The sequence below is a fragment of the Ctenopharyngodon idella genome, chromosome 24 (assembly GCF_019924925.1).
Source record: "Ctenopharyngodon idella isolate HZGC_01 chromosome 24, HZGC01, whole genome shotgun sequence".
In the NCBI taxonomy this organism is placed as follows: Eukaryota; Metazoa; Chordata; class Actinopteri; order Cypriniformes; family Xenocyprididae; genus Ctenopharyngodon; species Ctenopharyngodon idella.
Window position 1 is genome coordinate 22,043,068 of NC_067243.1, and position 25,887 is coordinate 22,068,954.

At 36.9% G+C, this 25,887-nt stretch overlaps 2 protein-coding genes across 4 annotated transcripts; one reads left to right on the forward strand and one right to left on the reverse strand.

Moving 5' to 3' along the window:
• Positions 1-545: 545 nt before the first annotated feature.
• On the reverse strand, positions 546-12,933 carry tmem86a (transmembrane protein 86A). The gene is made up of 3 exons (XM_051884956.1): positions 12,764-12,933; positions 6,966-7,230; positions 546-6,005 (listed from the first exon to the last, which is right to left on the reverse strand). Exons 1-3 carry the CDS (start codon positions 12,782-12,784, stop codon positions 5,584-5,586), a joined length of 708 nt encoding a protein of 235 aa, XP_051740916.1. The 5' UTR covers positions 12,785-12,933; the 3' UTR covers positions 546-5,583.
• Positions 12,934-13,896: 963 nt separating this feature from the next.
• Positions 13,897-24,862, forward strand: spty2d1 (SPT2 chromatin protein domain containing 1). 3 transcript variants are annotated; one of them, XM_051884952.1, is made up of 6 exons: positions 13,897-14,418; positions 14,741-14,855; positions 19,268-20,692; positions 23,687-23,843; positions 23,949-24,026; positions 24,179-24,862. In XM_051884952.1, the coding sequence occupies exons 1-6, from the start codon at positions 14,359-14,361 to the stop codon at positions 24,264-24,266; spliced, it is 1,923 nt and encodes a 640-aa protein (XP_051740912.1). In that variant the 5' UTR covers positions 13,897-14,358; the 3' UTR covers positions 24,267-24,862. The 3 variants fall into 3 exon arrangements, with proteins under 3 accessions (XP_051740912.1, XP_051740911.1, XP_051740913.1); XM_051884951.1 differs by having other exon boundaries at positions 13,898-14,418; positions 24,375-24,862; XM_051884953.1 differs by having other exon boundaries at positions 14,232-14,418; positions 14,715-14,855; positions 24,375-24,862.
• The last annotated feature ends 1,025 nt before the right edge of the window (positions 24,863-25,887 follow it).

Below are 25,887 nucleotides of genomic sequence, written 5' to 3' on the forward strand. Positions count from 1 at the left end.
TTTCAGCTGAGCTGCCATTCTGGATCGAAGAAGAATGGGGGGGAAAAGAAACACAAATGTGATGTTTATCTTAAGTCATTTATCTTAAGACATTGGTTAATAAAGTGAGATTAAACACATAAAGTATATTTGTATTGTTTAACATTTAATTATTTCAGGTTTGCATAATATTCTATGTTTGCATTTCACTGTTTTTATTCATTTTGAGGAATACTGAATGTTTTTGTGTAAGTGAGATGAGTAAACGCATGTTCACATTTAGTCTAGATCTACAATAACTATAATGTTTACACAGCGCACACAACGCCTCTGCACTTATGATTTCTCTCAACATGGGGACAAGAGAGCTGTCAGTCAATAAATGGGAAAACAAAGTAACCTGCATTACTTGTTTGAAAAAAGTAATTCAAATATTTAAAAAAAGTTACTTGAAAAAAGTAATCTGATTACTTGTAATGTGTTAACCCCAAAACTGACTGTCCCTTTAAGGGTTCATCATCTTCTGCAGGTTTCAATTGACAATAATGAGACAAACACACTTGTAGTATGTTTTCAGTTGCATTGCAGTTGCATTTATTTCTTACGTGGACTGAATCACATTCATAGCAGTATCACTATAGTAAAGGAGCACTACGGTCCTTTAACACAATAACGAAAGGAATTAAACTACTGGACATTAACAATAAGGCAAAAAATTGAATAGACCTCACATCTACTCAGCAAAAAATAACAGCATTCGTTCACAACATAACTTCACAATGTTAAGGGTCAACTGTAAAAATATATAGATATATAGCAAGAGAAAGAGAGAGGTACTCCAATAAATAAGAGTTTCCCTTATTTAGTAATATTGTTCACAGACTTCAGACCATAAAACCTCCTCAAGGATTTATTTTTCTATTTTTTTAAAGATTGCAATCACAACTGCACAACTTTCACTACCAAAGTATTGTCACTGCCTTACATACAGCATAGTCAGAAAATGTTTACATATATCCGATTCTAAAAACTATAGCAATATTGGTCCATCTCAGATGCTTTGTACTTTTCTGTAACTAAATGTTAAGATGTGAGCTCCAACATAAGAATACACTTGCAGTATGTGCTTTGAGTACTGGACAGTAGTTACAGTCAGCTATGGTAAATAATAATGTTAATACACTGGTATCTTATAAGACTTTCTCATTGACCCAGATTTTACTATATTTTGACATTAGTAACAGCAACTACCCTTGGATTTACTCTTAAAGGCAGAGGTGATACAAAGCAAACTTGGTAAAGTTGTGATTGTACGTAATGTTTACAGCAGATGCTAGAAAAAAAAAAAGGTGTGTTAAAGCAAAAACAACTACAAAAAAACAGAATAAATAAGAGATAAAATGTTTCTTTTTCCTCAAATGTGATGTCTGAATATGCAAAGCTAGTGAGCTACCTACCTAGAGAGCATTTCAAGGCATCATAGATGCTTCCATCATGAAGTGTACATTCTAAGGTATCTCGTTTAGCCACATTCTAACACAGAATTGCAAGTATCCTTTACAGAGAATGCGATCACAGAACGCATTGCGCGAAAAATCAATCCAAGATGGAGGACGAGTCGAAAGAAATGTTAAATATAAATACTTAAATTTCACTTAATACTGAAAACACATCGATAAACACTAGTTAAATAAAAAGAAGAAGGTCTATTGTGAGCGTAGTGACATGCTATTGCGTTAGCTTAGCAACATGCTAATGCGAGACTCCTGTCAGTCACTGATGCTCAGTCTAACATCAGAGAAGGTATAGCAGCTGATTAGAACAGCATTTAAAGTGGCAGACAACAAATGCATTATGTGCGCTTATAATAGAAAATTATCGTCCGTTGGGGGGGATGCTAGTTATCATTTTAGTTATTTTTATAGTTTGGTTTATTCAAGTAGCTAGCTATAAACATGCCATTTATTTATCTAATTTTAACTAAATTGCTCAGTAAGATGCTCTTCAAACTGTTGACATTAAAAAACAAAAACAAAACAAAAACTGACCGACCGTAGAGGAACAGAGTTTATAACACCCCTAGTGGCGACGCTGAGAATGCAACACGCACTTGCATCATGTTATGATTTGTCGCCTGACATGTTTAGGAACGCAGTTTTACACAAAATCGGGCTTTAGTAATTGCATTCAGCATGTGCGTAGACTATGTTTCAAGCCTCAAGCTCATAAAGAGAATATCAAGAAGGTTTAAAAAGATAAAATGGAAAAGTACAGATATTTACATCCCTCAATGGTGTGCTTTGAACCAACTGGATTATTCCTCATTATCTTTAACAACAGGACTGCTATAGCTAAACACAGTCATCAATACTGAACCCACTGAACACCCAGCATTCTGTTTCATCCCCCTCGACCCAACACAAAAGCATCAAACACCCGAGTGCTGACAAGCGGGGGTAAAACGATCGCGCTCACTGCCATTTGAATAAGGTTTGCAAGCTAAAGCAAAGCCAGATGGAAAGGAAATCTTCCCTGTGCCAGTGACTGTCTCCACACTTCTCAAAAGACAGCATTTCAGTGAGGGAAACAGAAGGCACCTGTTCTCCTCTACGGAGTGCGCATTTACACAATAGAGAAGGAAACGACCATGCAAGGTCGAATTCTAACCATCTGGGAGGTGACAGCAGGTTGTAAACAAAGAACAAAAGAAATGCTAAGTATAGAATAGGAATATTGACTTTCTAAAGGCATTTAAACTACCATCAAACATCACATGACATTTACTATAAGAATTAACTTTGAATCACTAGAAAAGTCTGTGTTCGCCCCTAAAAGGGGGACGCTTCAATCACTTCCTGGGGAAATCATCATACGAACAATTATAATTTCATTCAATATATCGTTCTGCCACATTACTGATTCGTAATGTGGCACACAATGGCTCTGAAACGACATGATGTTTTGATGACCTTGCAAATCATGTACGGTTTTTTCTGCTAAGCTGAAATGTTTTGCTGACAGTGTGACCCCCGAATAGGGAACCTATGAAACTTGGCATTGAGCAAATGTGTCAAAAATAGCCACACTGTTTCTCGAGGGTGAGAGTGCATGTTGATAGCGACAGTAGCGTTTACAATATGTGCATATCAGTATGATGAACACAGTAGGCCAAAGAGAAGAGTAGATACCATATTTGATGTGAAGGCTTGTTTTACTTGAGAAGCAAAATGTAATTCATTGAATTAAAATTTAAGGTAGAAAAATTGAACTTACAAAGAATGTAAGTTTTTTGTTCACCGGAAATGTTCAATGTTTTGTTTGCTGAACACACCAGTGTACATGGATGTTGCTATCCCGTGCAAGACGACCAGGTTGAGGATGTCATATCACTTTAAAATGGACCACTGTTGAGTGATCCGCTGTGTTTGCATTCAAAGCTCATTTCCACTCACACCTGAGGCACAACAGCTGAGTACATATCAGACCAAGCAGTGTTTTCCATCATGGCTGATGACGGTTCCCTCATTTAGCATCAGTGAAGGATCAGCTGATGATCCCTTATTGAGATTTATGAATAAAACAATGATCAGAATCAAATGATAATAAAGTACAGTACACATGCTATTTGCTTAAATGGCAGAATATCTCACAAAGCCTGTCTGAAAAATGTCCAGGCCACATTTCACCCCCAAAAAACTAATATTTATATTTAAATATTTTGCATAAATGAAATGAAGCCTAGTTTAGTACCAGTTTTCATTAATTGATATTGATATTTAGTATCTCAGTTAAGTTCATATTAACTGTATGGATTAATTACCATTAATGTAATGTTAAAAATGCATATTTATACCGTAAAATACTTGCATGATTTTAGTGTATGTGGTCCCATAAAGAAAAGAAAAAAAAACATTGGGTCGGCACAGAAATATTCTCATTATAGTATTGAAAATCTAATGAGAATCATCAATGAGAATTATTAAGAAAAGTAAAACGTCTGGGTGCATTACAGTATTTTTTTTTTCACATTACGGTCATGAGAATGCCGTGAAAATAATTCAAAAACACCTTCATGATCCTAAAATAGACATTTTCTTTATGCAAAATATGCTTTTTAAATCTGTAGTTAAATATGACTACAAATATGTTGTGATTCACCCTGATTCAGCTAATACAGCACAGTACCAAACAAGAAAAAGAACAACACTGTACTGTAGAATATTCACTCGCTGTGAAATTTTCACTCAATCACACTGTGAAATATTCACACATTTTCAGGTGGAGGAATAGATACGAATGAGATGAGAAAAGAGTGAGAATTCTTTTTAAAAAGTACTGGCTTACAGATAAAATACCTAATCTAAAGCGCACGACGCATTAGTTTATTCACTCACCACAGGGCTTCCCACTTTCCCTTGAGTAAGACACTTCCTACTGGCAATAGACATATGAAAGTGGTTGGAAGCTCGATACATGAGTATTATCTGACATCACGCCCTCTTTACAAACATTATCTGATACTATACAGACAGTAAAATAACAGTACAACTTGTACTTATTTGCCATTTCCTTGTGGTAGAGGTATTGAGCAATGCTGCTGACTTGGCAGAAACCCAAGGAAAAGATAACAGAAACTGTCACCGAATAACCTCCAAGAAAGAGACCGCCTTCCCTTTTTATGAGAGTCTTGCCCCGTTTTTTTTTTAAATACATCTCAAATCTTAGTTAAGGATAGCCTCATCCAAGAGACAACACTAGCACTGGTTGCAGTCATTTGGGCTTGATGGCCTATTTGAGGCAAGACAACTACTCCAGCACATGTGTTGTGTACTAACTCAACACTTAATCAACACTTTAAAATGTGTCAGTGACACAGGATAAGCATTAAGGTATACCTCACAATACTACAGCAAAGATTGTGCATTGATTTTCAATACAGCAGCACTACGCTAACATATCTGCTTTAGTATGAAATTATTTTCATGCTGCCCTCTGATTACGTTTGGGAAATCTACGGTGAGACGGGGAAACCAGCCCCTAAGAAAAACCTGAACCATTTGTATTGTTTTCTGGTCCATTCTGCAGGCCTGAAAGTAGGTTCCTGATGAACACTAGTCACTCAAGACTCTCTCTTTGTTCACAGTATGAGCCATTAAGGACTATCTGAAGTGGACAAGATATCAGAGACAATGAGAAGACACTGGGGTAGTCTCGGTTGAAATGGAGAAGATACTAAGGTAAGGAAGTAGGGTAAATTGAGGACCTAGTAATCAGAACTCCAAAACTGTCTTGACACCAAAATAGTGGTAACTAGAGGAATGTGGTATGGTAAGACTGAGGAACTATGGTAAGAGACCTGACCAAGTCAAGAGGCTAAAGACCAAGACTATCAAACCTTGTACATGAATCTAGTAAGAATTCTCCCATTGGTCTGGTCTTACATGGTTTTAAACTGGCGATTCTTCAACTATAACCAATATATCCCAGTCATGCTCAGACAGGGGAACTGTGGATGGACCAGAGGTTTCTGGAAGTGGAACTTGAACCTGTGCAGCTGCTAATGATGTGGAGTCATTAGGGGATGGTTTGTTAATGTGTGATTCTTCAGGCTCTTTTCCGATCGGCATCTTGGCATTCCACAGCCGACAGTGCGATCAACATCTGGGCTGCATAGTAGGTCGCCATTATGATGGCTCGAGAGTGGGGCACAGGGAAGCAGAACTTGTTGACGGCAATGGTGAGGTCAGATACCATGAAGAGGACGGCTCCGAGGCAGGCCGACAGTTTCGTCCAGGTCCAGAGGTCATTGGCGAGCTGGACTCCAGCGATGGCCCTCCAGCCCATGAAGCCGATAAGAGCAATGTAAACAGCCACCAGGTAGGTGAAGGGACCAGAAAGGTAGGGGTAAAGAAGGGTGTAGCTGAGGCCTGAGATGACAGCGATGACCAGACCTGCTCTCAAGTTGAGGGGCTTCATCCCAAAGGCCGAAGAGTAGAGAATGTGGGTGATGGCAAACATTAGCAGTCCTGTTAGGCAAATACAATTGAATTGAGTATTCAGTGAAAGCATCATAATAAAAGCAGGGGTGTCCAATCCTGCTTCTGGAGGGCCACCTTCCTGCAACACACCAGGCTAGAACTTTCGAGTAATCCTGAAAACCCTGAATAGCTTGTTCAAATGTGATTACCTAAGGTTATAGATAAACTCTGCAGGAAGGTCTCTAGGAGCAGGGCTCCTCCAGGAGCAGGATTGGACACCCCTGAATGAAATCATTTATCATAAATATATTTTGTACAGGATATATCAAGAAACGTGTTAGTCTTGGTACCATAACACTGTTGTTTGTTCCAAAGGAAAACTTGAGTAATTATGTGGTTCCCAAGGGTATGTTTGGAGAGAATGGTTTGTCCCAACCCTCAACCCTGCCCTAAAAAAAACCTCATTCAACCTCTGAACGACTTTCTCAGTACAAGAGCTGCTGAACATAAAACTTCTTGCTTGATAGTGGAGAGCTGCATTAACTCATTAAATCAGAATTTGGAAGTGTTAAAAAGTTAAATACAATGTTATATTGACACAGACCCTGTTGAAAAAAAAAAAAACAGCATATGCTGGTTAGGTATGTTTTGAAGCATGGCAGCTGGTTTATGCTGGTCCTTATTTGGTCATGAGCTGTTTTAGGTTGGTCCTGAGCTGGAGCTAGTTGCTTAGGACCAGCACTTGACCAGCTTAAAAAAAGCTCATGACCAGCTAAGGACCAACTAAGGACTATCTTAAACCAGCTCAAACCAGCTGCAATGCTTCAAAACATACCTAACCAGCATATGCTGCTTTTTTTTTTTTTTTTTTCCAACAGGGAGAGCTTCTGATAAACATAATTATTAGTCCTCTGGATGATATATCTTTCCCTTCTCATCAACCCACATAGCAAATAACTCTTAATCCTTTTCTAATCAAATCAGAGGTAAACAAATGAATTAACTCACCATGACTAAAGTAGCCTTGTTCTTGCCAGATGAGAAATGCGTCACCCAAAGCTGAAAAAATAAGTCCTGCCAGGATTTTCCTGGCACTGGAGTGGGCACCTAAAAAGCTGATGCCATGAGCGAGCAGAAAAACCCAAAGACAGAAGATGGGCAGACATTTGATGAGGGCACTGTACCAGGAGGGACTCGAGGTGGGCAGCCACAGAACAAAATAGACGCAAGTGGCTTTGAAGAACGGAACAAGCTTTGGCCCCTCGCTCTTGACCTGTAGGACAAAAGAGAGATTGAAGTTGTATTCATGGGAACTGAAACACACTATCATGTGAGTCAGAAATAATCGACACAGGGCTTTTCTTACATTTAACAATTAGAGGTGATAAAAACACTTAACAAGAAGCATATAAGTAAAATATGATCCATGTGTTTTCTTGGAAATGTGAGATATTATGAATAAAAACTATGACAATAGCTAAATCTCAGAAGTATACCCAACCCAAGAGAAATATGTCAAAGTTTTACCAGCCCATGAAAACAAGGCAGGAAGAATTTTGCATATTTCGACCCACACGATGAAGTACTGACTTACATCTCAATCTATTTATGAACATACAGCTCCTTTTGTGACCCATTAGGGTCATATGAGTCTGATTGCACATCCTCCCCATTACAAAACTGGGTGATTCTAGACTTCACACCACATTGAGCAGTAGCTGTCATAAATACAATTTACAATATGTTTAATCTTGAAATGAAGCTGTCAAAGAGTGGGCAGATTTCTTACAGAAATGTATGTGTAACTAGTACATGTAGAACTGAATTCTATCATGTTCTCAAGTAGGGTTGTCAAAAGTGCTTCAGTACCAAGTTGATACTTACATTTTAAAAACGTAACGTACCAGTCTTTCTGCAGTACCATGTATTGATTACCTGATCAATTCGGTACCCACTAATAGGCGCTGCTTTCAAATGGTGAGAGCGCTCTGTGAAGAGCATCAAAGGTTTCTATTTACAATGTGTTTTTGCAGCGTTGAGCATTGTAGCCAATAACAGACATGTTTGTTGAGCGTGAGTGCAATCGCGATTCAGAGGTGTTTAAGTTAGTAAGAATCCGCTCAATACACCAGAGTTTGTTCAGCATGAGATCTGCATGCTCGCAAATCATTTTACTATAACTAACAAAAGTACAAAGACGATGTAAATAAGAGATTTATTGTGCAGTATAGACAGATTTTTGATTATAATAACAGGAGTTTTCACTCAGTCAGTAGGCTCTTTGCTCACTTTCGGTGTATTACCCATTCATAATTTGAATAAAGTTTTATTTTTCATGCTGCAAAGGTACGGGAGAGACATATGTATTAAAGGGTTAGTTCACCCAAAAATGAAAATAATGTAATTTATTACTCATCCTCATGCCGTTCCACACCCGTAAGACCTTCGTTAATCTTCGGAACGCAAATTAAGATATTTTTGTTGAAATCCGATGGCTCAGTGAGGCCTGCATAGCCAGCAATGACATTTCTTCTCTCAAGATCCATTAATGTACTAAAAACATATTTAAATCAGTTCATGTGAGTACAGTGGTTCAATATTAATATTATAAAGTGACGAAAATATTTTTGGTGCGCCAAAAAAAATAAAAAAAATAATGACTTATATAGTGATGGGCGATTTCAAAACACTGCTTCATGAAGCTTCGGAGCGTTATGAATTAGCGTGTCGAATCAGCGGTTCGGAGCGCCAAAGTCACGTGATTTCAGCAGTTTGGCGGTTTGACACGCGATCCGAATCATGATTCGACACAAAAGATTCATAACGCTCTGAAGCTTCCTGAAGCAGTGTTTTGAAATCGGCCATCACTATATAAGTTGTTTTGTTTTTCGTCGCTTTATAATATTAATATTGAACCACTGTACTCACATGAACTGATTTAAATATGTTTTTAGTACATTGATGGATCTTGAGAGAGGAAATGTCATTGCTGGCTATGCAGGCCTCACTGAGCCATCGGATTTCAACAAAAATATCTTAATTTGCGTTCCGAAGATGAACGAAGGTCTTACAGTTTTGAAATGGCATGAGGGTGAGTAATAAATTACATTATTTTCATTTTTGGGCGAACTAACCCTTTAAAACGAGGGATTAAATCTGAAACTGCGATGTTTGACAACAGACGAGAAAAAAAAAAATCTGATGTCAAAATTTCATTTTTCTACTAACTTTTTGTGTAATTTTTTAATGCGATGTTTAACTGAACAATATTTAAAGGCTACCATGCTAATGTTTTAACGTATTATTTACTTATAATCATTATTAAAATTAACTAATTTCATTTATTTATTTATTTTATTAAATATTTTATTAATTTTCAAATAGTTAAATACAAAAAAATATTACGGTATTATATTACCAAAAATGGTACTGATAACTGTGAAATTTGATTGGTTTTGGTCCTGACTACTGAAATTTTGGTACCTTGAGAATCCTATTCTCAAGAAAATCGGGTTTTGCTATGATGTTCTGGGTTGGTTGCAAGGGTGTTGCTAGGTGGATGCTTAGGTCAATAGAGCCCAGCACCAAATCTCTATGATATTATGGTCTCTGTGACTTTAGAATGTAAGTGAAGGAGGAACCAAAAATTTGCAAAAATTGCAGGTCATGTTCTTTTGAAAAGTAATATCACAAGAACAACCTCCTAACAGTAACTATGAACAATAGTAACCTATATTAACTGAAGGGGGAGAAAAAAAAAAAAAAAAAAAGCTTTTCTTGTCCTAATCCTCTTCTTAGTCCATGTCAGTTGGTCTTGGCTTAGTCTTGGAATTTGTAGTGTAAGTCTTTGCCCGTGGGGGAAGTGGAAAAAGGCTATTGTTAGCAAGTGTATATTTTAATCAGATTCTGGTGTACCCGCAGTCTGAGAAAGGTCACACTGAAATACAGAGACTTCTAATTTGTAGCCAGCTGATGTGAAGAGATGGTCGGCACACAGCATGAGCTCTTTATAATGCAGACTTGAGGTGCAGTTCTTTAAAATGGAGGCGGTAAAGCTTTGTGGTTATGAATGTGGGCTGGTAAATGAAAGGTTATAGGTGTGAAACTCACAAGGAACTATCCATTAACTATAACCATTGTGCTGATGGGACTTTCCCAGTAATAATTGTATGTTAATTCACTTGGAGAAATGCGTCCCCTAAAACAAAGACAAGTCACTACATAAGCATGTGACTAAACTCAGCTTCATTGATTATAAAAGCAGCGCTCTTTGCTCACTTTCTGTGTATAACCCATTCATAATTTGAATAAAGTTTTATTTTTTATGATGCTAAGTACACACTGCAAAGGTGCGGGAGTGACAACTGTATTAAAATGAGGGATTAAATCTCAAACTGCAATGTTTGACAACTGACGAGACAAAACAAATCTGCTTTTTCAATGTTTATTTAACTGAACAATATTTGTAGGCTACACGCTAATGTTTTAATGTATTATTTACTTATAATCATTTGGATATTTTTTTTTTTTTTTTTTTATTTCACTTGGAGACATGCGTCCCCTAAATGACTATTTACTAAAAATTCCAAATCATGTTACCCAAGCACAGCATTTCATAGACAAATAGAAACTAATTTTGTTTGCTAAATAAAATAGATAACACAATACAGTTCATTAGGCCTAACAGTGGGGCATGTTGTCACACTCCCTCCTGGTTTATAAGGGGCCTACAGACTAAAGTGCATGATTGAGCTGTTTTAACTGAAAGCAACTTGCACTGACCTATATTAAAATATGTCAGTGCCATTGTTTTGTTTCAAGATGAACACCAGTACTGTTTTTTTTTTTTTCTAAAGCTTGTTTATAAAAGCTACTTAAAGGGATAGTTCACCCAAAAATGGAAATTATCCCATAATTTACTCACCCTCAAGCCATCCTAAGTGTATATGACTTTCTTCTTTCAGTCAAACGCAAATGGAGTTACATTAAAAAACATCCTGGCTCTTCCAAGCTTTATAATGGGAGTAAATAGTAACTGAGATTTTGAAGCCCAAAAAAGCACATCCATCCATCATAAAAGTAATCCATACGGCTCCAGGGGGTTAATAAAGGCCTTCTGAAGCAAAGCGATGCATTTTGTAAGAAAAATATCCATATTTGTAACACTGGCTTCTGTATGAGAGTCGATTCTGGCGGAAGAGTGAACTTTGACCTGATGCATGACGTATTGATGAACGCGGAAGCGCAGAGGATAGAGCAAAACAAAACACCGGTCATGAATTAGAAAACGAGAATTTTTAAAAATAAATGTTGAAGGAGCTTGAGTTTGTTGCATTTTTTTTTTTTTTTTTAACCACAAGAGGCGTCTACTCTCACCTAAGCTTACGCTACTCCTACATCCTACACCGGAACTCGACTCTCTCGTGAACGCGCGGACGAACGTTACCGGAAGCTAGTGATTATAGTCTATGAAGTTGGATATTTTTCTTACAAAAATGCATTGCTTTGCTTCAGAAGGCCTTTATTAACCCCCTGGAGTCGTATGGATTACTTTTATGATGGATGAATGTGCTTTTTTTGGGCATCGGTTACTATTCACTCCCATTATAAAGCTTGGAAGAGCCAGAATATTTTCCGATTGTGTTTGACTGAAAGAAGAAAGTTATATACACCTAGGGTGGCTTGAGGGTGAGTAAATTATGGGATAATTTCAGGTGAACTATCCCTTTAAATGTCCTAATTGAACTAACGCCTAATCCTGGCTTAATCTAAGCCCTATCTATAAAACCAGGCCTACGTGGGGTAAGTTGTCACAATAAGAATCTGCTGTTCAACATGTTTTTTTTTTTTTTTAGAAAAAAATGAAACAGTAAAACATCTATGAACCTCAAAACAATTTATGAAATGTGTGTAAAAAGTTATATATAAAAATATCAAACTACTGTTTTGCCAACTCAGATTAATAAATCGTATAAAACTGCACACTTAAAACACATGTGACAACTTGCCCCAATTTCACATTTATGAAAAATAACATGAAAACATATAAATAACCTAAATGTAGTTGGTCATACACCATATAATTCAAAAACCATTAGTGAAAAGAGGTGTTGAAAACATTTTAAACAAAAGGTTTTGCTGAAACAGTGCAACTACATCATGTCAAGAGAAACTGCACAAACTGGGATTTCTGACTTTCTTTTCCAGTCAGAATGTCTGTATGAAAGAGGAATAAAGGTTTGTCACGAGTGTTTCCTTTGAATAAAGCCCTTTGACAGGAGATGAAAGCAGAGAAAATGGGGAAATACTGAGCATGCAAAATAACACTGCATAGCGAATTGCACAGTGCTTGCTTAATTATAGATCAATGGAATCTTTGCATAAATAAACCAGCACAATTCATGATCATGTAGCATTGTTTGTAGAGGTAAAGCACACACGAGCATGCTGGATATAATCACGTGCTCATTGTTATTCCAAAGATAACAGACTCAAGGATGCATGGACAAAAATATACATATAAAACAAACAGTGATGTCAGCGTATCCTTAACAGCAAAAACAAGTCATAAGCATCATTTTTAAAATAGCTATCATGTTTATATGACATAAAAATATAAAAGGAGGTTGGCGGAGGTAAGCAATACATGAATACGAAACGAAAATGATCACTTTAAAAACTTATGAATGCATATGCAATGCCAATTTCAGTTTAACTGATATCACATCTTTATGAAGTGATAATGTCGATTATACACGGGTGTTTTAATGAAAAGCTTTAATAGAGAAAAGAGGTAACAGACTTACCACAGTGACAGGAGAAACCATCTTTGTCTGAGGTTGAATAGCCAGTGGAAAGATGAACAGATGAGCCGTCGCTAACAGAGCACACGCTAGTATTTACGTCCCTTTGTATGTGCGATTTGTTTTTGTCTTGTGTTTGGGACAGGCCATCATCAGTGGGAGGAGAGAAATCAGCTGTAATGTGGGCGGGGCCTGCGGGTGAAAACAATCCCCGTCCAATCGGAATGCGTGAAAGTGTTGACATTACGGCGAGCCTCAGCAAATGTAGACGTGTGGGAGGGATTTACCTGCGAGATTTGCATGTATCACATTTAGTAACTGTTTCTTCCTTTTCTCGCGTCTTTAATTGTATTTTGATTGTCAACAACTATTTTTGATATATAATGTGAGTTCTAGACGAATTCAGGATGTTAATAAAACGATATTTAGGTGCGTAAACATCGCTGAACTGTTTCGTGGATGTATATCGACATCTTGTGGTGGGTTTAAAGAGGCAATATTGCGTCACTCTTCAATATTTATCTTTCCTGAACAACTCAATATAATATTAAAGTACAAAGTGATATGCCGGTATCGCAAGTCGGCTATATAATAAATATTTAGAATACAAAAGAAAGCACGTGCTATAACTGATTGTTCTTGTACATGGTCATTTATATTTATCTTTATAGAAAAGTATATGTTTTAAGTTTATTTTGTTTATTAGTTTTAGTGACCTCCATTATTTATTTTTTATGAACTGCTTTATCGATTTATTAGAATATTTGTTTTGCTTATTTTCCTAGTAATTTATTTGCATTTAAAATCTCATTTGTTGTCTACAAAACAAACAAACAAACAAACAAAAATAAGGAAAAACAAACAAGAAAAGCACGTCTTATTTGAGAAGGGTAAAATTTGCATGGACTTCTTATTATTTATGTTTATTTATGTAAGTATTTATCTAATTATTTATGTATTCTTATTATTTATGTTTATATATATATATATATATATATTATTTGTTAATAAAAATGTTATTTGGTTTTGTTATTTGTGGTCTACTATTTCTGGTCCAATCAAAACACAACATTAAAAATTGTAAAAAATAATATAAAGCAGAAGAAGAAGAAAAACGAGTGTCTTAACAACCGGAAGTGACGTGGGAACGCGAACCGGATGACGTGGGTTTGGTTGTTGCTTCTAGAACACACAAATCTCACAAGAGGATTTTCATATTCGCCTAGTTTTTATATCTTTTCTGTTTAATGTCATTTAATGACAATTTAGGGAAACTGGTACGGTATCACTGAGCAAAAACAAAACGAAACTTTTTTATTATTATTAATTGGTCAAGCTTTCGTTGTTAAGGGGTTTAAATGTGTAACAGCTGATCAAGATATGTCGAACAGAAGCTGAAGGGTATAATCGAGGGTTTCCTCTTTTAATTTGTTTCGCCTTGCTCTAATACTCGTTTGATTTTAACAGCGGGGTGGATTTCAGTTGACCTATAGATCGTAGTTACTGGCAAAAAGGCTGGCTGAGGTTAGTGTTTGTCGATTGGCAAGTGGTAGCTATTGCTATTAGCTAAAAAAGTGAGCCGTGGACAGTGAGGGACCATGGATTTCGACAACGTGCTGTCCATCGCCACCCAAAATCAAGGGCTCAGCAGCATACCGGTAAGTATCAGCAGAAAAATACATTTTATATATATAAATATAATATTTTTATTGTATATTTTATATATATATAATAAAAATAACATCATTTAGTTTGTGAAATAGATTCAAATATATGCAATCTAGGCCTTTGGTAGGTCCAACTTTATAGTTGTTTTATTAATTCAACTGTTTTACTGCTGTAACATGTCAAACTGGCATGTTTTAGAGTAACATTAATACACTTTGACCATATATTGAAATAAAAGCATTCTATCATGTGGATCCTTATGGCTCTCATATGCACATGGCTATAGCTTTCAGTCATGTCTGTGTTTTATAGAAGCGGTATAGCTTAAAAACTGGTCCACCCAAGAAAGACGACAAAGTCAAAGGAGTTAATTCGGCTGCGGTGCAAGCCTTCTTGAAAAAACAGGCCATGGAGCAAAGGAAAAAAGGTACTTTTTTTCTTCGCAATCCTTGTCTAGCTATATATAACACTTCTCTTTAAAGCCATATCCAGCCAAGTCATTGTTTACTTGCTCTCATGTCATTACAAACCCCATGGTCCACAAAACACTGCTCTTTTCTATATGATTAAAATGAATGGGGACGGATGCTGTCAAGATGATTAAAATGACCTTAAATCACCATAAAAGTAGTCCATGCCACTTATATTTAAACATCATAGTAAGGTTGATCTCAATAAAATAAATGTCACAGATTTGTAAAACAACCAACTGCTTGTACACAGTTTTAAACCAGAAAGCCTGTTTAAATGATAAATAGTAATAAAGAAAACCAAGACCTGAAATTAGTTTTTAGTTTAAGGGAATTTATTATAATACCTTTACAGGTGCTGTTCTCATAAATGTGATTACTTAAAAATCAAATATATTATCATTGTTACATTACATGTATTATCAAAAATAAATATTTTAGTCAAAATCATTCAGCTGCCCTCTGTCTGGTGGACACACTGTTCTAAAATTTGCAGATAAAATTGAACCGCAAAACACAAGACACTTCTCAACACATTAAAAGGCACACACACAACCAGTGTTGGGTAAGTCACTTCAAAAAAGTAATTAATTACTAATTACATCATCAATGTTGTATTTAAAATACTTTTCTAATTACTGTCTAAAAAGTAATTTAATTACTCAATAAGTAACTTACTGATTACTTCTTAAAATCCCTATAAACCTTGACCAGATAGACAATAGAAAGGAAACTTTTTTAATAATTTAGTCAAACATGGAATAGTTTAGCCTTTTATAGCTTTTCATAGCTTTATTAAAACATATACTATAATACTTTTATTTACTTTATAATACTTATTTTTTTTTTTAGTAACAAATAGGGATGTCACTATACCAAAAATCTAGTAGTCGGTACCAATACCACCAAAAGTGCACAATACTCGATACCAAAGTCGATACCAGGGTAAAAATATATAAAAATACAAATAAAATAATGCTATATATTTTTTTCCAGGTAGGTCTAATAGAAGCAAGTAAAAATACCACAGAAATTGAGTAATCAAATATAAAATAACTCTGCGTAGTCATAATTGTATAAATTAAATACAGATTAATCCTTATTAAAGCTTTTCTTTTGTTGTTTGATTATCATTTATAATACAGACAGACAATAGTAGACAGTAGCATGTTTTAAAGGCTGCTGTCACTAAGACCTAATGGACGGAGACAATATGCTGTTACACATGCTGTTCACATTCACATAACCAACGCGAATATACGCCAAGACGGGCATTTTGACATAACTCTGTGTGTATTTGAACGTTTATGTGTAATAAACCGCGAAAATTTGACACTCGCGAGAGGCGTCTATGTGTGTGCGCTTTGGTCGAGAGCGCACTGACTGAAGACCGTCTCTCAGAGAGACATAGCTTACATTTTACCGTAATGTTGTTGCCTACCTGTGTCAAAAAAGTGAAGTAATTGGAATATTTCCATTCTGCAAAACAGCCACTCGCTTCTGCCGACATCTTCAGACAGCGACTACGCAGCCAACTGGTGCGAAGCTGCGAACTCTCGCGCAACTGCACTACAGCTTACGACTTTAAAGAGGCAGCGTTCACTTTTACCTTTAGACGACAAATTTAGATTTTAAATTCAATATTGATTTAAACAGAACTGTTGAACTAATTTACAGTATGTAACGCATGTACATTAAAAGTAACTAATTAAATTACCTAAAAATGAACAGTAATCCCTTACTTTACTTTTTCAGTGGATAAGTAATTTAATTACAGTAACGCGTTACGCCCAACACTGCACACAACACACCTGAAAAGGTAGTCCACATGAAACTAAAGTGGTGTCGCACAGACTCACCTAATCGATTAAGGGTGCTCCGATCAGAATTTTTAAGGCCGATAACCGAACACTGGAAGCTGTATTGGACGATACCGATCACCAAAATAAATAATAGGCCAACTATTCTTAATAACAAGTATAAAAAAAATAAAGAAAAAGTATAATAAATTGACAACTCTTGGCATTGGCAAGCAACATGTGCAGCATATTCCATTCCCTCTCTTAAAGGTGATTAGGAACAATTTAGAGCTATCAACAGAGTAATCAAATTAAACAACACTGCATAGTCTTAGTCATAGTCACTGTGTAAATTAAATATAAATGAATCCTCCTAAATCTACTAAAAAGCGAGTGATTTCTTTTGTTGTTTGATTAACGTTAATGACATAGACAGCATCAGGAATATTAGGCTGCTGTCACTTTAAGACTGAATGCACAGATCAAATATACTGTTACACGTGTGTCTTATTTCCCAACTGTTTATGTTCACTTAAGACATAACCGATGGCGTTTAAGTGAATACCCCCAAGCCGGGCATTTTCACATATTTCTGTGTGTATTTATCCGTTTAGGCACGAACCCAAAGCTCAAAGTTCACGTTGTTTGTCCGCGTTCCACTCCGTTTCGGAGCGGGCACAGAAAGCCGCTTGGTAAACAGTATCACTTTCGTGGCTTAATGCAGATTTAATAACTGTTTTTATTACGAATACATCCTGCAGTTTAGCAACAGTAGACTGTATTTTTTTCAGCTGATCTAGCTGATTTGGACATTAAGTTTGGGTTTTTGGGGAGGAATGAAAGCACACCGCTGTGTAGGAATGAAATGCACTAAAATCACACAGCCCTAGTTTCTTGCTGTGATCACTGTTGGGTTGCTGTTGTTAAAATGTCTCCGCTCTTCGCAAAAACGCTGCAAATTTATTGTCCTTTTCAAACACCAGAATATAAGCTATATAAAGCAATTATTGGCCGATAACGATCGGCACCCGATCAATCGGAACACCCTTATAATCGATAACAATAGTAGAAATGGGAGAAAAAAATTGATTTACCTAACTATCGCGATTTTTTTTTTTTTTTTTTTTTTTTTTTTTTTTTTTACAATTTTAAAATAGATTTTTTTTATTTTTATTTTTTTTATTCCAGAATCGATATTTATTCAAATTAAATTGCTTTATTTTAATCCTTGCTAATAGGCGAGGTGGACAGAAGTTACCCACTTTTGCTCCAACATCAACATTGACCACCATAGATTTAAACTGTTCTGAAAACGGTACTGGTGGGATGTGTGGGAGAAGCGCTGTATCCTTTAATAGCGATGTCTCACTTCATGAATATTATGTAGTAATGAATGGACTGAAAAGTCCCGCACTACTTATGTAGCCTACGCTTTGCGGCAGGTATCAATGCTGAGAGAGAGATTATAAGACAGTGCTGCACGATCTCGAATCAAACACCCACGTGATCCTAAATGACAACAATTCATCTATTAAACCTTTGACAATCATATTGCAACATTCAAATCTGTGCTGGCGCTGCCGCTGATCCAGAGAAAGCAGTTATTATTTATACCTCATAGTATCATTATTTCTGTGATACAATAGTTCAAATTATCATAAAAGTACTGGGATAAATGTTTATAGTTAAAATATAATCACTGATGTCTAAGGTAGCGATCAAAATAGTTATCACCTTTTGAAAATGCCGCTTCAAATAATGACTGTATCAATTACATTGTTTCGCCACTCGTTGGCGACAAATGACTGTTAAAAACTGTCATTGAATCATTTATTCAAGAGAATGTAGTACTGTAATGTATGATGCTTCTGAAATAAAACTCAAAGATGTGATAAATTGTTTTTGTACATATGACTCATCTTATACATCATGTACAGTCTGTATAGGTGTATGATTCAACTAATTCCCTATGGTCTAGTGTCTAATACATTGCTATATCGAATCTCAATACTTGTAGAATCGCAATTCTTAAAAAAATCGCAATACATATCATATCACCACCCAAGTATCGTGATGTATCGAATCAGGAGATAGGTGTATCATCCCAGCCCTAAACAATAGTCAAATTTCGGTACCCTGTGCCAGTATATCATGTATCTCTAGCTCACAACCTGTATGGACCACTTTTATAATGCTTAATATTTTTGTTTAAATTTGAAATATTGACCGCATCCATCCACATTTTTTTTTGTTTTAAAAGTTTACCTTCTGTGTTTCACAGAATAAAACAAAAGTCATAGGGCATGGGTGTCAAATCCCACAAAACGTTCTGCAGAGTGTAGATTCAACATGCTCCTACACACTTGCCAGGAAGTTTCTAGTATTCCTGAAGACCTTGGTTTGGTGGTTCAGGCATATTTAATTATGATTGGCACTAACTCTGCAGGATAGTGGCCCTCCAGGAGCAGGATAGGTCACCCCTGTCATAGGGATTTTTGTAAAGACGTGAGGGTCAGAAAATGGCACTCATATGATGCATATTTTGATGTCACTTTGCTTCTCCTTTTTAGAAATACAGAATAAGAAAGCAAAAGAAGTTTTGTTAGCCAAAAGAGTGGAGCTGAAATCAGACAGGAAGGCACGAGCAATGGCTTCACGAACCAAGGACAATTTCAGAGGTTACAACGGCATCCCTGTCATAGACCAGCCCAAAAAGAGGCAGTCAAAGGGGGACAGATCAGAAGATCAGGAAATGTCAAACACATATGATGATGATGATGATAATTATGAGTATGAGGGTACAGATTCTGAATCTGAAGAACAAAGCAGGCCTGTTAAGCCTCAGCCTCAGCCTCAGTCTCGAGCTGAGATCTCCAACAAAGCTGACAGCAAACTGAAAAAAGCCAGTGCTCCAGCTAGGCCCACACCGCCGTCAATGAACTTTGCTGAACTCTTGAAACTTGCGCAAAAGAAGCAGTATGAACCTGTTGAAATAAAAGTAGTGAAGAAGACCGAAGAGAGACTTAGAACAGCAGAGGAGATTCGAGAACTCGAAATGGAGCGCAGGGTTAAGAAACAGGATAAAGAGAGGGATGCAAAACCAGACAAGTATTCAGGACAGAAAGACAGCAGATCTCAATCCAGCTCAAGTTCTCAGAAGAAGAATGTAGACCGAGAAGGCAAAAATGGGAAATTGCCCAAGCCACCAGTAGAAAAGCACCAGTCAAGTAGTACCAGCAAAAGGCCAAAGCTTCAAGCATCCAGTGAACGAACTCCAGGTTCTGCCAAACTACATGGAGACAGAAACAACTTCTCAGGCTCCTCAGGTGCCTTAAATGGTAAAGCTGCCATGAAGTATGGTGCTCCGTTAAATGTGAAACAAGCACCACCTAGACCCTCACAAGGCCAAAGGCCCACAACCTCAAGTGACCTTACCCCAAGGAAGGGGAACACCTTAATATCTCAAGGGAAATCAAGTATTTCGGGAAGTCGCACTGTAGCTGCTACTGGTGCAGCTAGATCAGGTCAAGGACCACTCAAAAACTCTGGGCAGAGTAGACCTAGTAACTCTGATAGAGGTGGGCAACCTCAGAGACCAGCAAAACCAGGACATTTATCACGACCTGGGAGCAATGCTCCACCTCGGCCTGGGAGCAATGCTCCACCTCGGCCTGGTAGCAACGGACTTGTACGACCCTCTTCTGGTGATCCCTCCAAACAACCAAGACCAGGTGGTAGTTTGCAAGGTCAGCAAATTCCTGGAAGCTCCAGGGCCTCTATAAATGGACCAAGTAGGATGGGAGGTAGTGTTTCTGGGAGACCGGTAAATGGCATGGGCTCTGGCCCTGGAAGACCTCAATGTACTGTTGTTTCAGAGACTATTTCATCAAAGAACTTTGCTTCGAGACCCGGGATGGTTCCGAGGCCTCCGGTGCCACAAGGCCCCAAGACAGTGATTGCCCCCTCAGGCCACAGAGTTTTGGTTAAACCTTCTGGTAAGAGATAAGAGTGATGTTTCGTTCATTCTAATTGTTAATATTGTTTAAAGAACTACCATTTCAACAGCTCAGAATCCCAACATACTCCAAAATAATTACTATTTCAACCCCCTCTACAATGCAAGTAAATCACTCGCATATGCAACTAAATCTTCACTCTGGGCGACTTGAGTAATGTCTATCATTAACCATTGGTTAATAATTTCTCGCCAGTGTGTTAGAGGTTAAGTATAAGTTTAGCATAGATATATTTTTACTCGCTGAAAACTCTGACTGAGCGCTTGAGTTTCGCTCTCCATCAAGCAATCTATTTCATTTCAGCTCAATGGATGTGCAGCGTACTTGTATTTGACGTACCGCGCACGAGTCGCTTTGCTGAGAGCGTACACAAGTATTACATACCATGCCGAATCGACACGGTACATGTAAACAATATTCTTTGTTGTATTTTTCTGTCAAAATAACGGAGTTCATTTGGAATTATTCAGCTTTTAAGAACCAGCAGAAGATATGCTGGTTTTCTGGTAGTGGGCGGAACTAATGCGCAAATGGCAATCACATTGGCTGGTGCTCATCTTTTACCGTCCCTGTACTGATTTAAGCAAATCAGTTCGAGCGAACACTGACAACGTGATTAATATTCATGAACCCAGCAGCTCATCAATCCTCTGCATTGTATATTGTTATTAGTAGTAGAATTAGTAGTAGCATGATTATCTTTTAATAATTACTATTATCTATTACTATGAATTTTTTTTTTTTTTTTACAAAAGCACTGAATGATCAACAATATCTTAAGCACCACCAGTCCCGAGTTCAGTTAAAATGACAAATATGCATTCATTCATGGTTACCAAGTTTTAATTCTAATTAGGCTACTAAAGTTCTATCATTAAACAGTGCTTGATTATCATAATATAATATTGATAATCAAATGCTTGATTGACTGCTGTTAAGAGTGTATGTTCAGATATTTAAAAAGCTGTGCCATTTTATAAAGATAAGCTGATTTGGTGTGTGTAGAGGGTTGTATTTGTCCCTTGAAAGAAACAATATCCATTAATATAATAAACTTACAAATGAAGTAGGCATTACAGGATTAAACATTATAGGCATTTCAAAAATATGTTCTGTTAAGGGTTGATATGAGACAAAGTGTGTTAAAGTCACTTACTGACCTTGTCTGTGTAAAGTTTTTATTGATCTCCTTTCATGTATAATTTTAGAAGTTACCGCCTTTACAGGCAAGGGTGCCAGAAAGAGATCATGTGTCGCAGCCAAGTCACCATGAAATCAAAATTGACGAGTCTTATTTTTTTGGTGGAATATTTCAGTGTTTATTTTAAATTATTTGTTTATTTTTTTTATTTTATTTTTTTTAATGAATGCCCCCTCGTAATCTTTAATCCAAAACATTAACTTTCCCTTCCCCTCGCAACAACATATCTTCTCTTCCTGTCCTACTTTTTTTTTTATCTCATTCAGGAAGCATGAGTTTAATTTTTTTTTTTTTTTTTTTTTTTTTTAAACAAACTGAGGGGACAAGTTGAAATTATTTTCAGTGGTAATTGACCGCTAACTAAGATTATTTTAGTATTTAGTATTACAGAATAACAATGTTAAAGTCTTTTAAATTACATACTATTTTACCGAAACTTAAAATACCAAATTTTTTCTCTTTAATAGCTTTCGGTAGCCTAGCATAGTGCTAATTGGTGTGAAATTTCTTTCGATTTTCTACAAGAAGATAACGGATAACATGCTATGTTTTTGAGGCACTGAGGAAATCTGGGGTGTCTTATCAGAGACATAAATTTCATCTAACAATTGGACAGTGAAAATAAAATTTCTCAAGTTTTTCTTGTTAATATAAATACGAGTTCGGTTCATAGGTTCACCACGCGGTCATATTATAATTATTAAATTATCTTGCGTCCTCCACATAATATTTTAGGTTTCGTCTGGGACAGAGAACGTCTCTTAGCCTACTATATTCAACTGCACTTAACATCAAATTGAGCAAAACCCAACACTATATTAGCCTTATATCAGTTCACACATCGGCCATGTCATTTTGGCGGTTTGTCGTGTTTTTCCAAATGAAATGGTGAAGAAAGCTCTGAAGTGACTGAAGTTCATGTAACACAGTAAGCGTCATTTGTGTTTGAGTTTGTGAAGTAGACGAAACAACGCCATTCATTCACACAGAGACACACAGAACATGCAAACTTATAAGCAACATGCTTTGGTTGTTGTCACATTCATTTGTACTATGTGAAAGCCTTAAAATCTCTGCGGTGGGTGAAACTCGCGTAATAGTTTGTGATGGCAAATGTCTCTCCTCCGTCCTTAGGTTGCCAGTTATTCATTACAAGGATAATACACATTAGTAAAAGCATCCTTTTTCATTTTCTTTCATTTTCGTACCCTCAGATGGCAGGGTCCCGACCCACCCCGCGATTTCTTATACCAGATATTATACAATACCGGAATATTCCTTGAATTGTACTTGATGGGAGTTGATCATGGAAGCTTCTGCTTTGTCAAAGGGGGTTGATTTAGTGATTCATCTGCAAAACTAGAAATCCTGGTTTGAATTTGTTTGAATTGTTCCTTGCGGTTTTGCATGGGTTTATGAATTATTTACACACACGTCCGTTCTTGTTTCATGAATGAGGCCATTTGGCTTTAACTTGTAGTCAATAGCAACCAGTGTTGCCAAGTCTGTGGTTTTCCTGTGGAATTGGGCTACTTTAACACTGCTGCCGTGGGTTGTTTTTCATGTCAGTGGGTTGAAGTGACCCCAATTAACATATGTGAATTTTATCAGGGGAACCCCGCCAAAAACACAGATTTTACCCCCCGTGAAATGCGATTCGGCTAGTTTTGAGTAGCAATTGGACGGGTTTTGTTGTGAAAACCTAACAACCCTGGTAGCAACATCAATGCCTTATGTGTTCTTACATGATATATCCCCTGCTGTTTTTGAAGGACCGTTGTTGCCCCCCATAACATCCACTTATAAACGGAAGTATGAAGATGAGGAAGAGTACGACTCGGAGATGGATGACTTCATCGACGATGAAGGAGAAGACCAAGATGAAGTTTCAAAACATATCAGGGAAATCTTTGGCTATGACAGGACCAAGTGAGTTCTTGTTGCAAATATAATTTGCCTTGAAATATACACTCTACTTAAAATACAAAGGTTTTTTTTGCATATATTGTGGTAATGTGTCTTTCTTTTCAATAGATATAAAGATGAAAGTGACTATGCACTGAAGTTTATGGAGAGCAGCTGGAGAGATCAGCAGAAAGAGGAAGCACGGAGGTAAGCCGACAGATTCAGCTGCGTACTGAGTGGAGAAATGGTAGCTCTGGTTAACTGATGTGGTTCATCATCATTTTCACCAGATCATCACACTATTGCTTTTTTCTGTGTGTTTTTTTTTGTGTTATGCCTTGCCCCGATTGTCTGGTTAGTCTGCGAATGGCAGTGTTAGAGGACCAGGAGGAGGAAAGAAGAGAACTTGAGGAGATGAAGCGGAAGAATGCCAAGAAGACAAAATGATTGTGATGATTGTGTTCGGATAGACTGAAATAAAATGCTTCTCTCCCTTTACGCAGAGGACCGGTGAAAGTTAAGTTCCTTAATGACGTCTGTTTTTTTCTGCTTCAGTTTACGCCTGGGTATCAAGGAGGATGAAGAAGAAATGCGAATGGAGGAGGAGGAGATGAAAAGAAAACTAGCAATGAAAGCGAAACAGAGAAAGATTTAGTTTACTTTACTTGACTTTGATCTAGTCTTATTTGGTTGGAACCGAGAGGAATGGAAATGCCTGCCTTGTGCCACTGACATTGTTACACTATTTATTTGAATGCCCAAGCCATGGGAGCAGGTTTGCACTATCAAGAGCCCATCTGACGTAGCTGAGCTTCGGAGAAAATTATATATAAAATAAATATCTGAGAATCACAATAGCATTTTTTGTATCTGTAGAAACGATGTATATTGATGTGGATGCCTTACACCTCAAGCACCAACTTCTTCAAAATTGGTCCTGATTTTGGGAGAGTTATTTTATTACTTGTACTATTTAATTGGTGAGAAAAGACAGAAGACTGCCATTTTTCCAATGTATTTTTTTGTTAAAGTGATTTGACAGATACTGTTGTCCTGTCATTTGTTAATTCTCTGTTATTGCTTTAATAGTGGATCTGATTACAGAAATCTGAAAGTGAAAATGAGTTAGCTGGTATGGAGCTCAGATATTAACTTTGTTCTGTGGGCATGTCACATATTGCACAACATGTTCTTGTAATGCGAATGATATCATTCAACATTTCTGGCTTTGTCTAGACTAGTCCACAAACTAATTTGCAACATATTAGTTGCAATAACATGGTATTCTGTAAAGAACCTTTAAGCACCATATACAATGGGTTTCAAAAGCGAATTAAATATATTACCACCACAGTATTTTTTAAGGGTAATGATCCAGACAACAATTGTAGAAATTGTAAGCACGTGATCAAAAAAAGGTTTGACCAACAGAGGGCGCTAATCGCTACAACCATAGACGAGGCGTGCTAACATCCCGCCAATTTTGTCACTGACTGGCTACAGAGTGTACGGTCTTAGAAGTATCACCATCGTGTCTTCATTGTCGGCTTTAAAGTAAAGCACATAACAAATTATATTTAACCTTGCAGGCAAATTACATTTTACACTGGCTCCTTTCGTTGCTTCTATCCAGGAGAATATGTCGCGTCTTTTATATCTTGTAGACAATGCGTGGTACTTTTCCAGAATTAAGATCAGGTAGGTTTGTGAATGAATTAATATTCATGAATAGAAATGGAACATTTGTGAACCCTGTCCTCACAGTAGTTTATTTACTAATAGACAGATATTGAAATACTTGCACTGTTTGATGGTTAGAAGGTTGTGCCGTTGGTTTGCACAAGAGCTCCAACTAATTTTAGGGTTTGAGTTTTTGCAGCATAGTGATCTTAGGTAGTAAGTCAGGAGGACCCCCTGGCCTATAGGGTCTGAGGCCCACCCACCAGTCTCACGAATCATGTGGGAAACACTGGCATTCGTATTTTAATGTTCACATAGGGAGAGTGGGGTAAGATGAGACATTTTTTACTTATGTGGTCCTCAAGATAAGGGGAAATAAGGCAGAAGT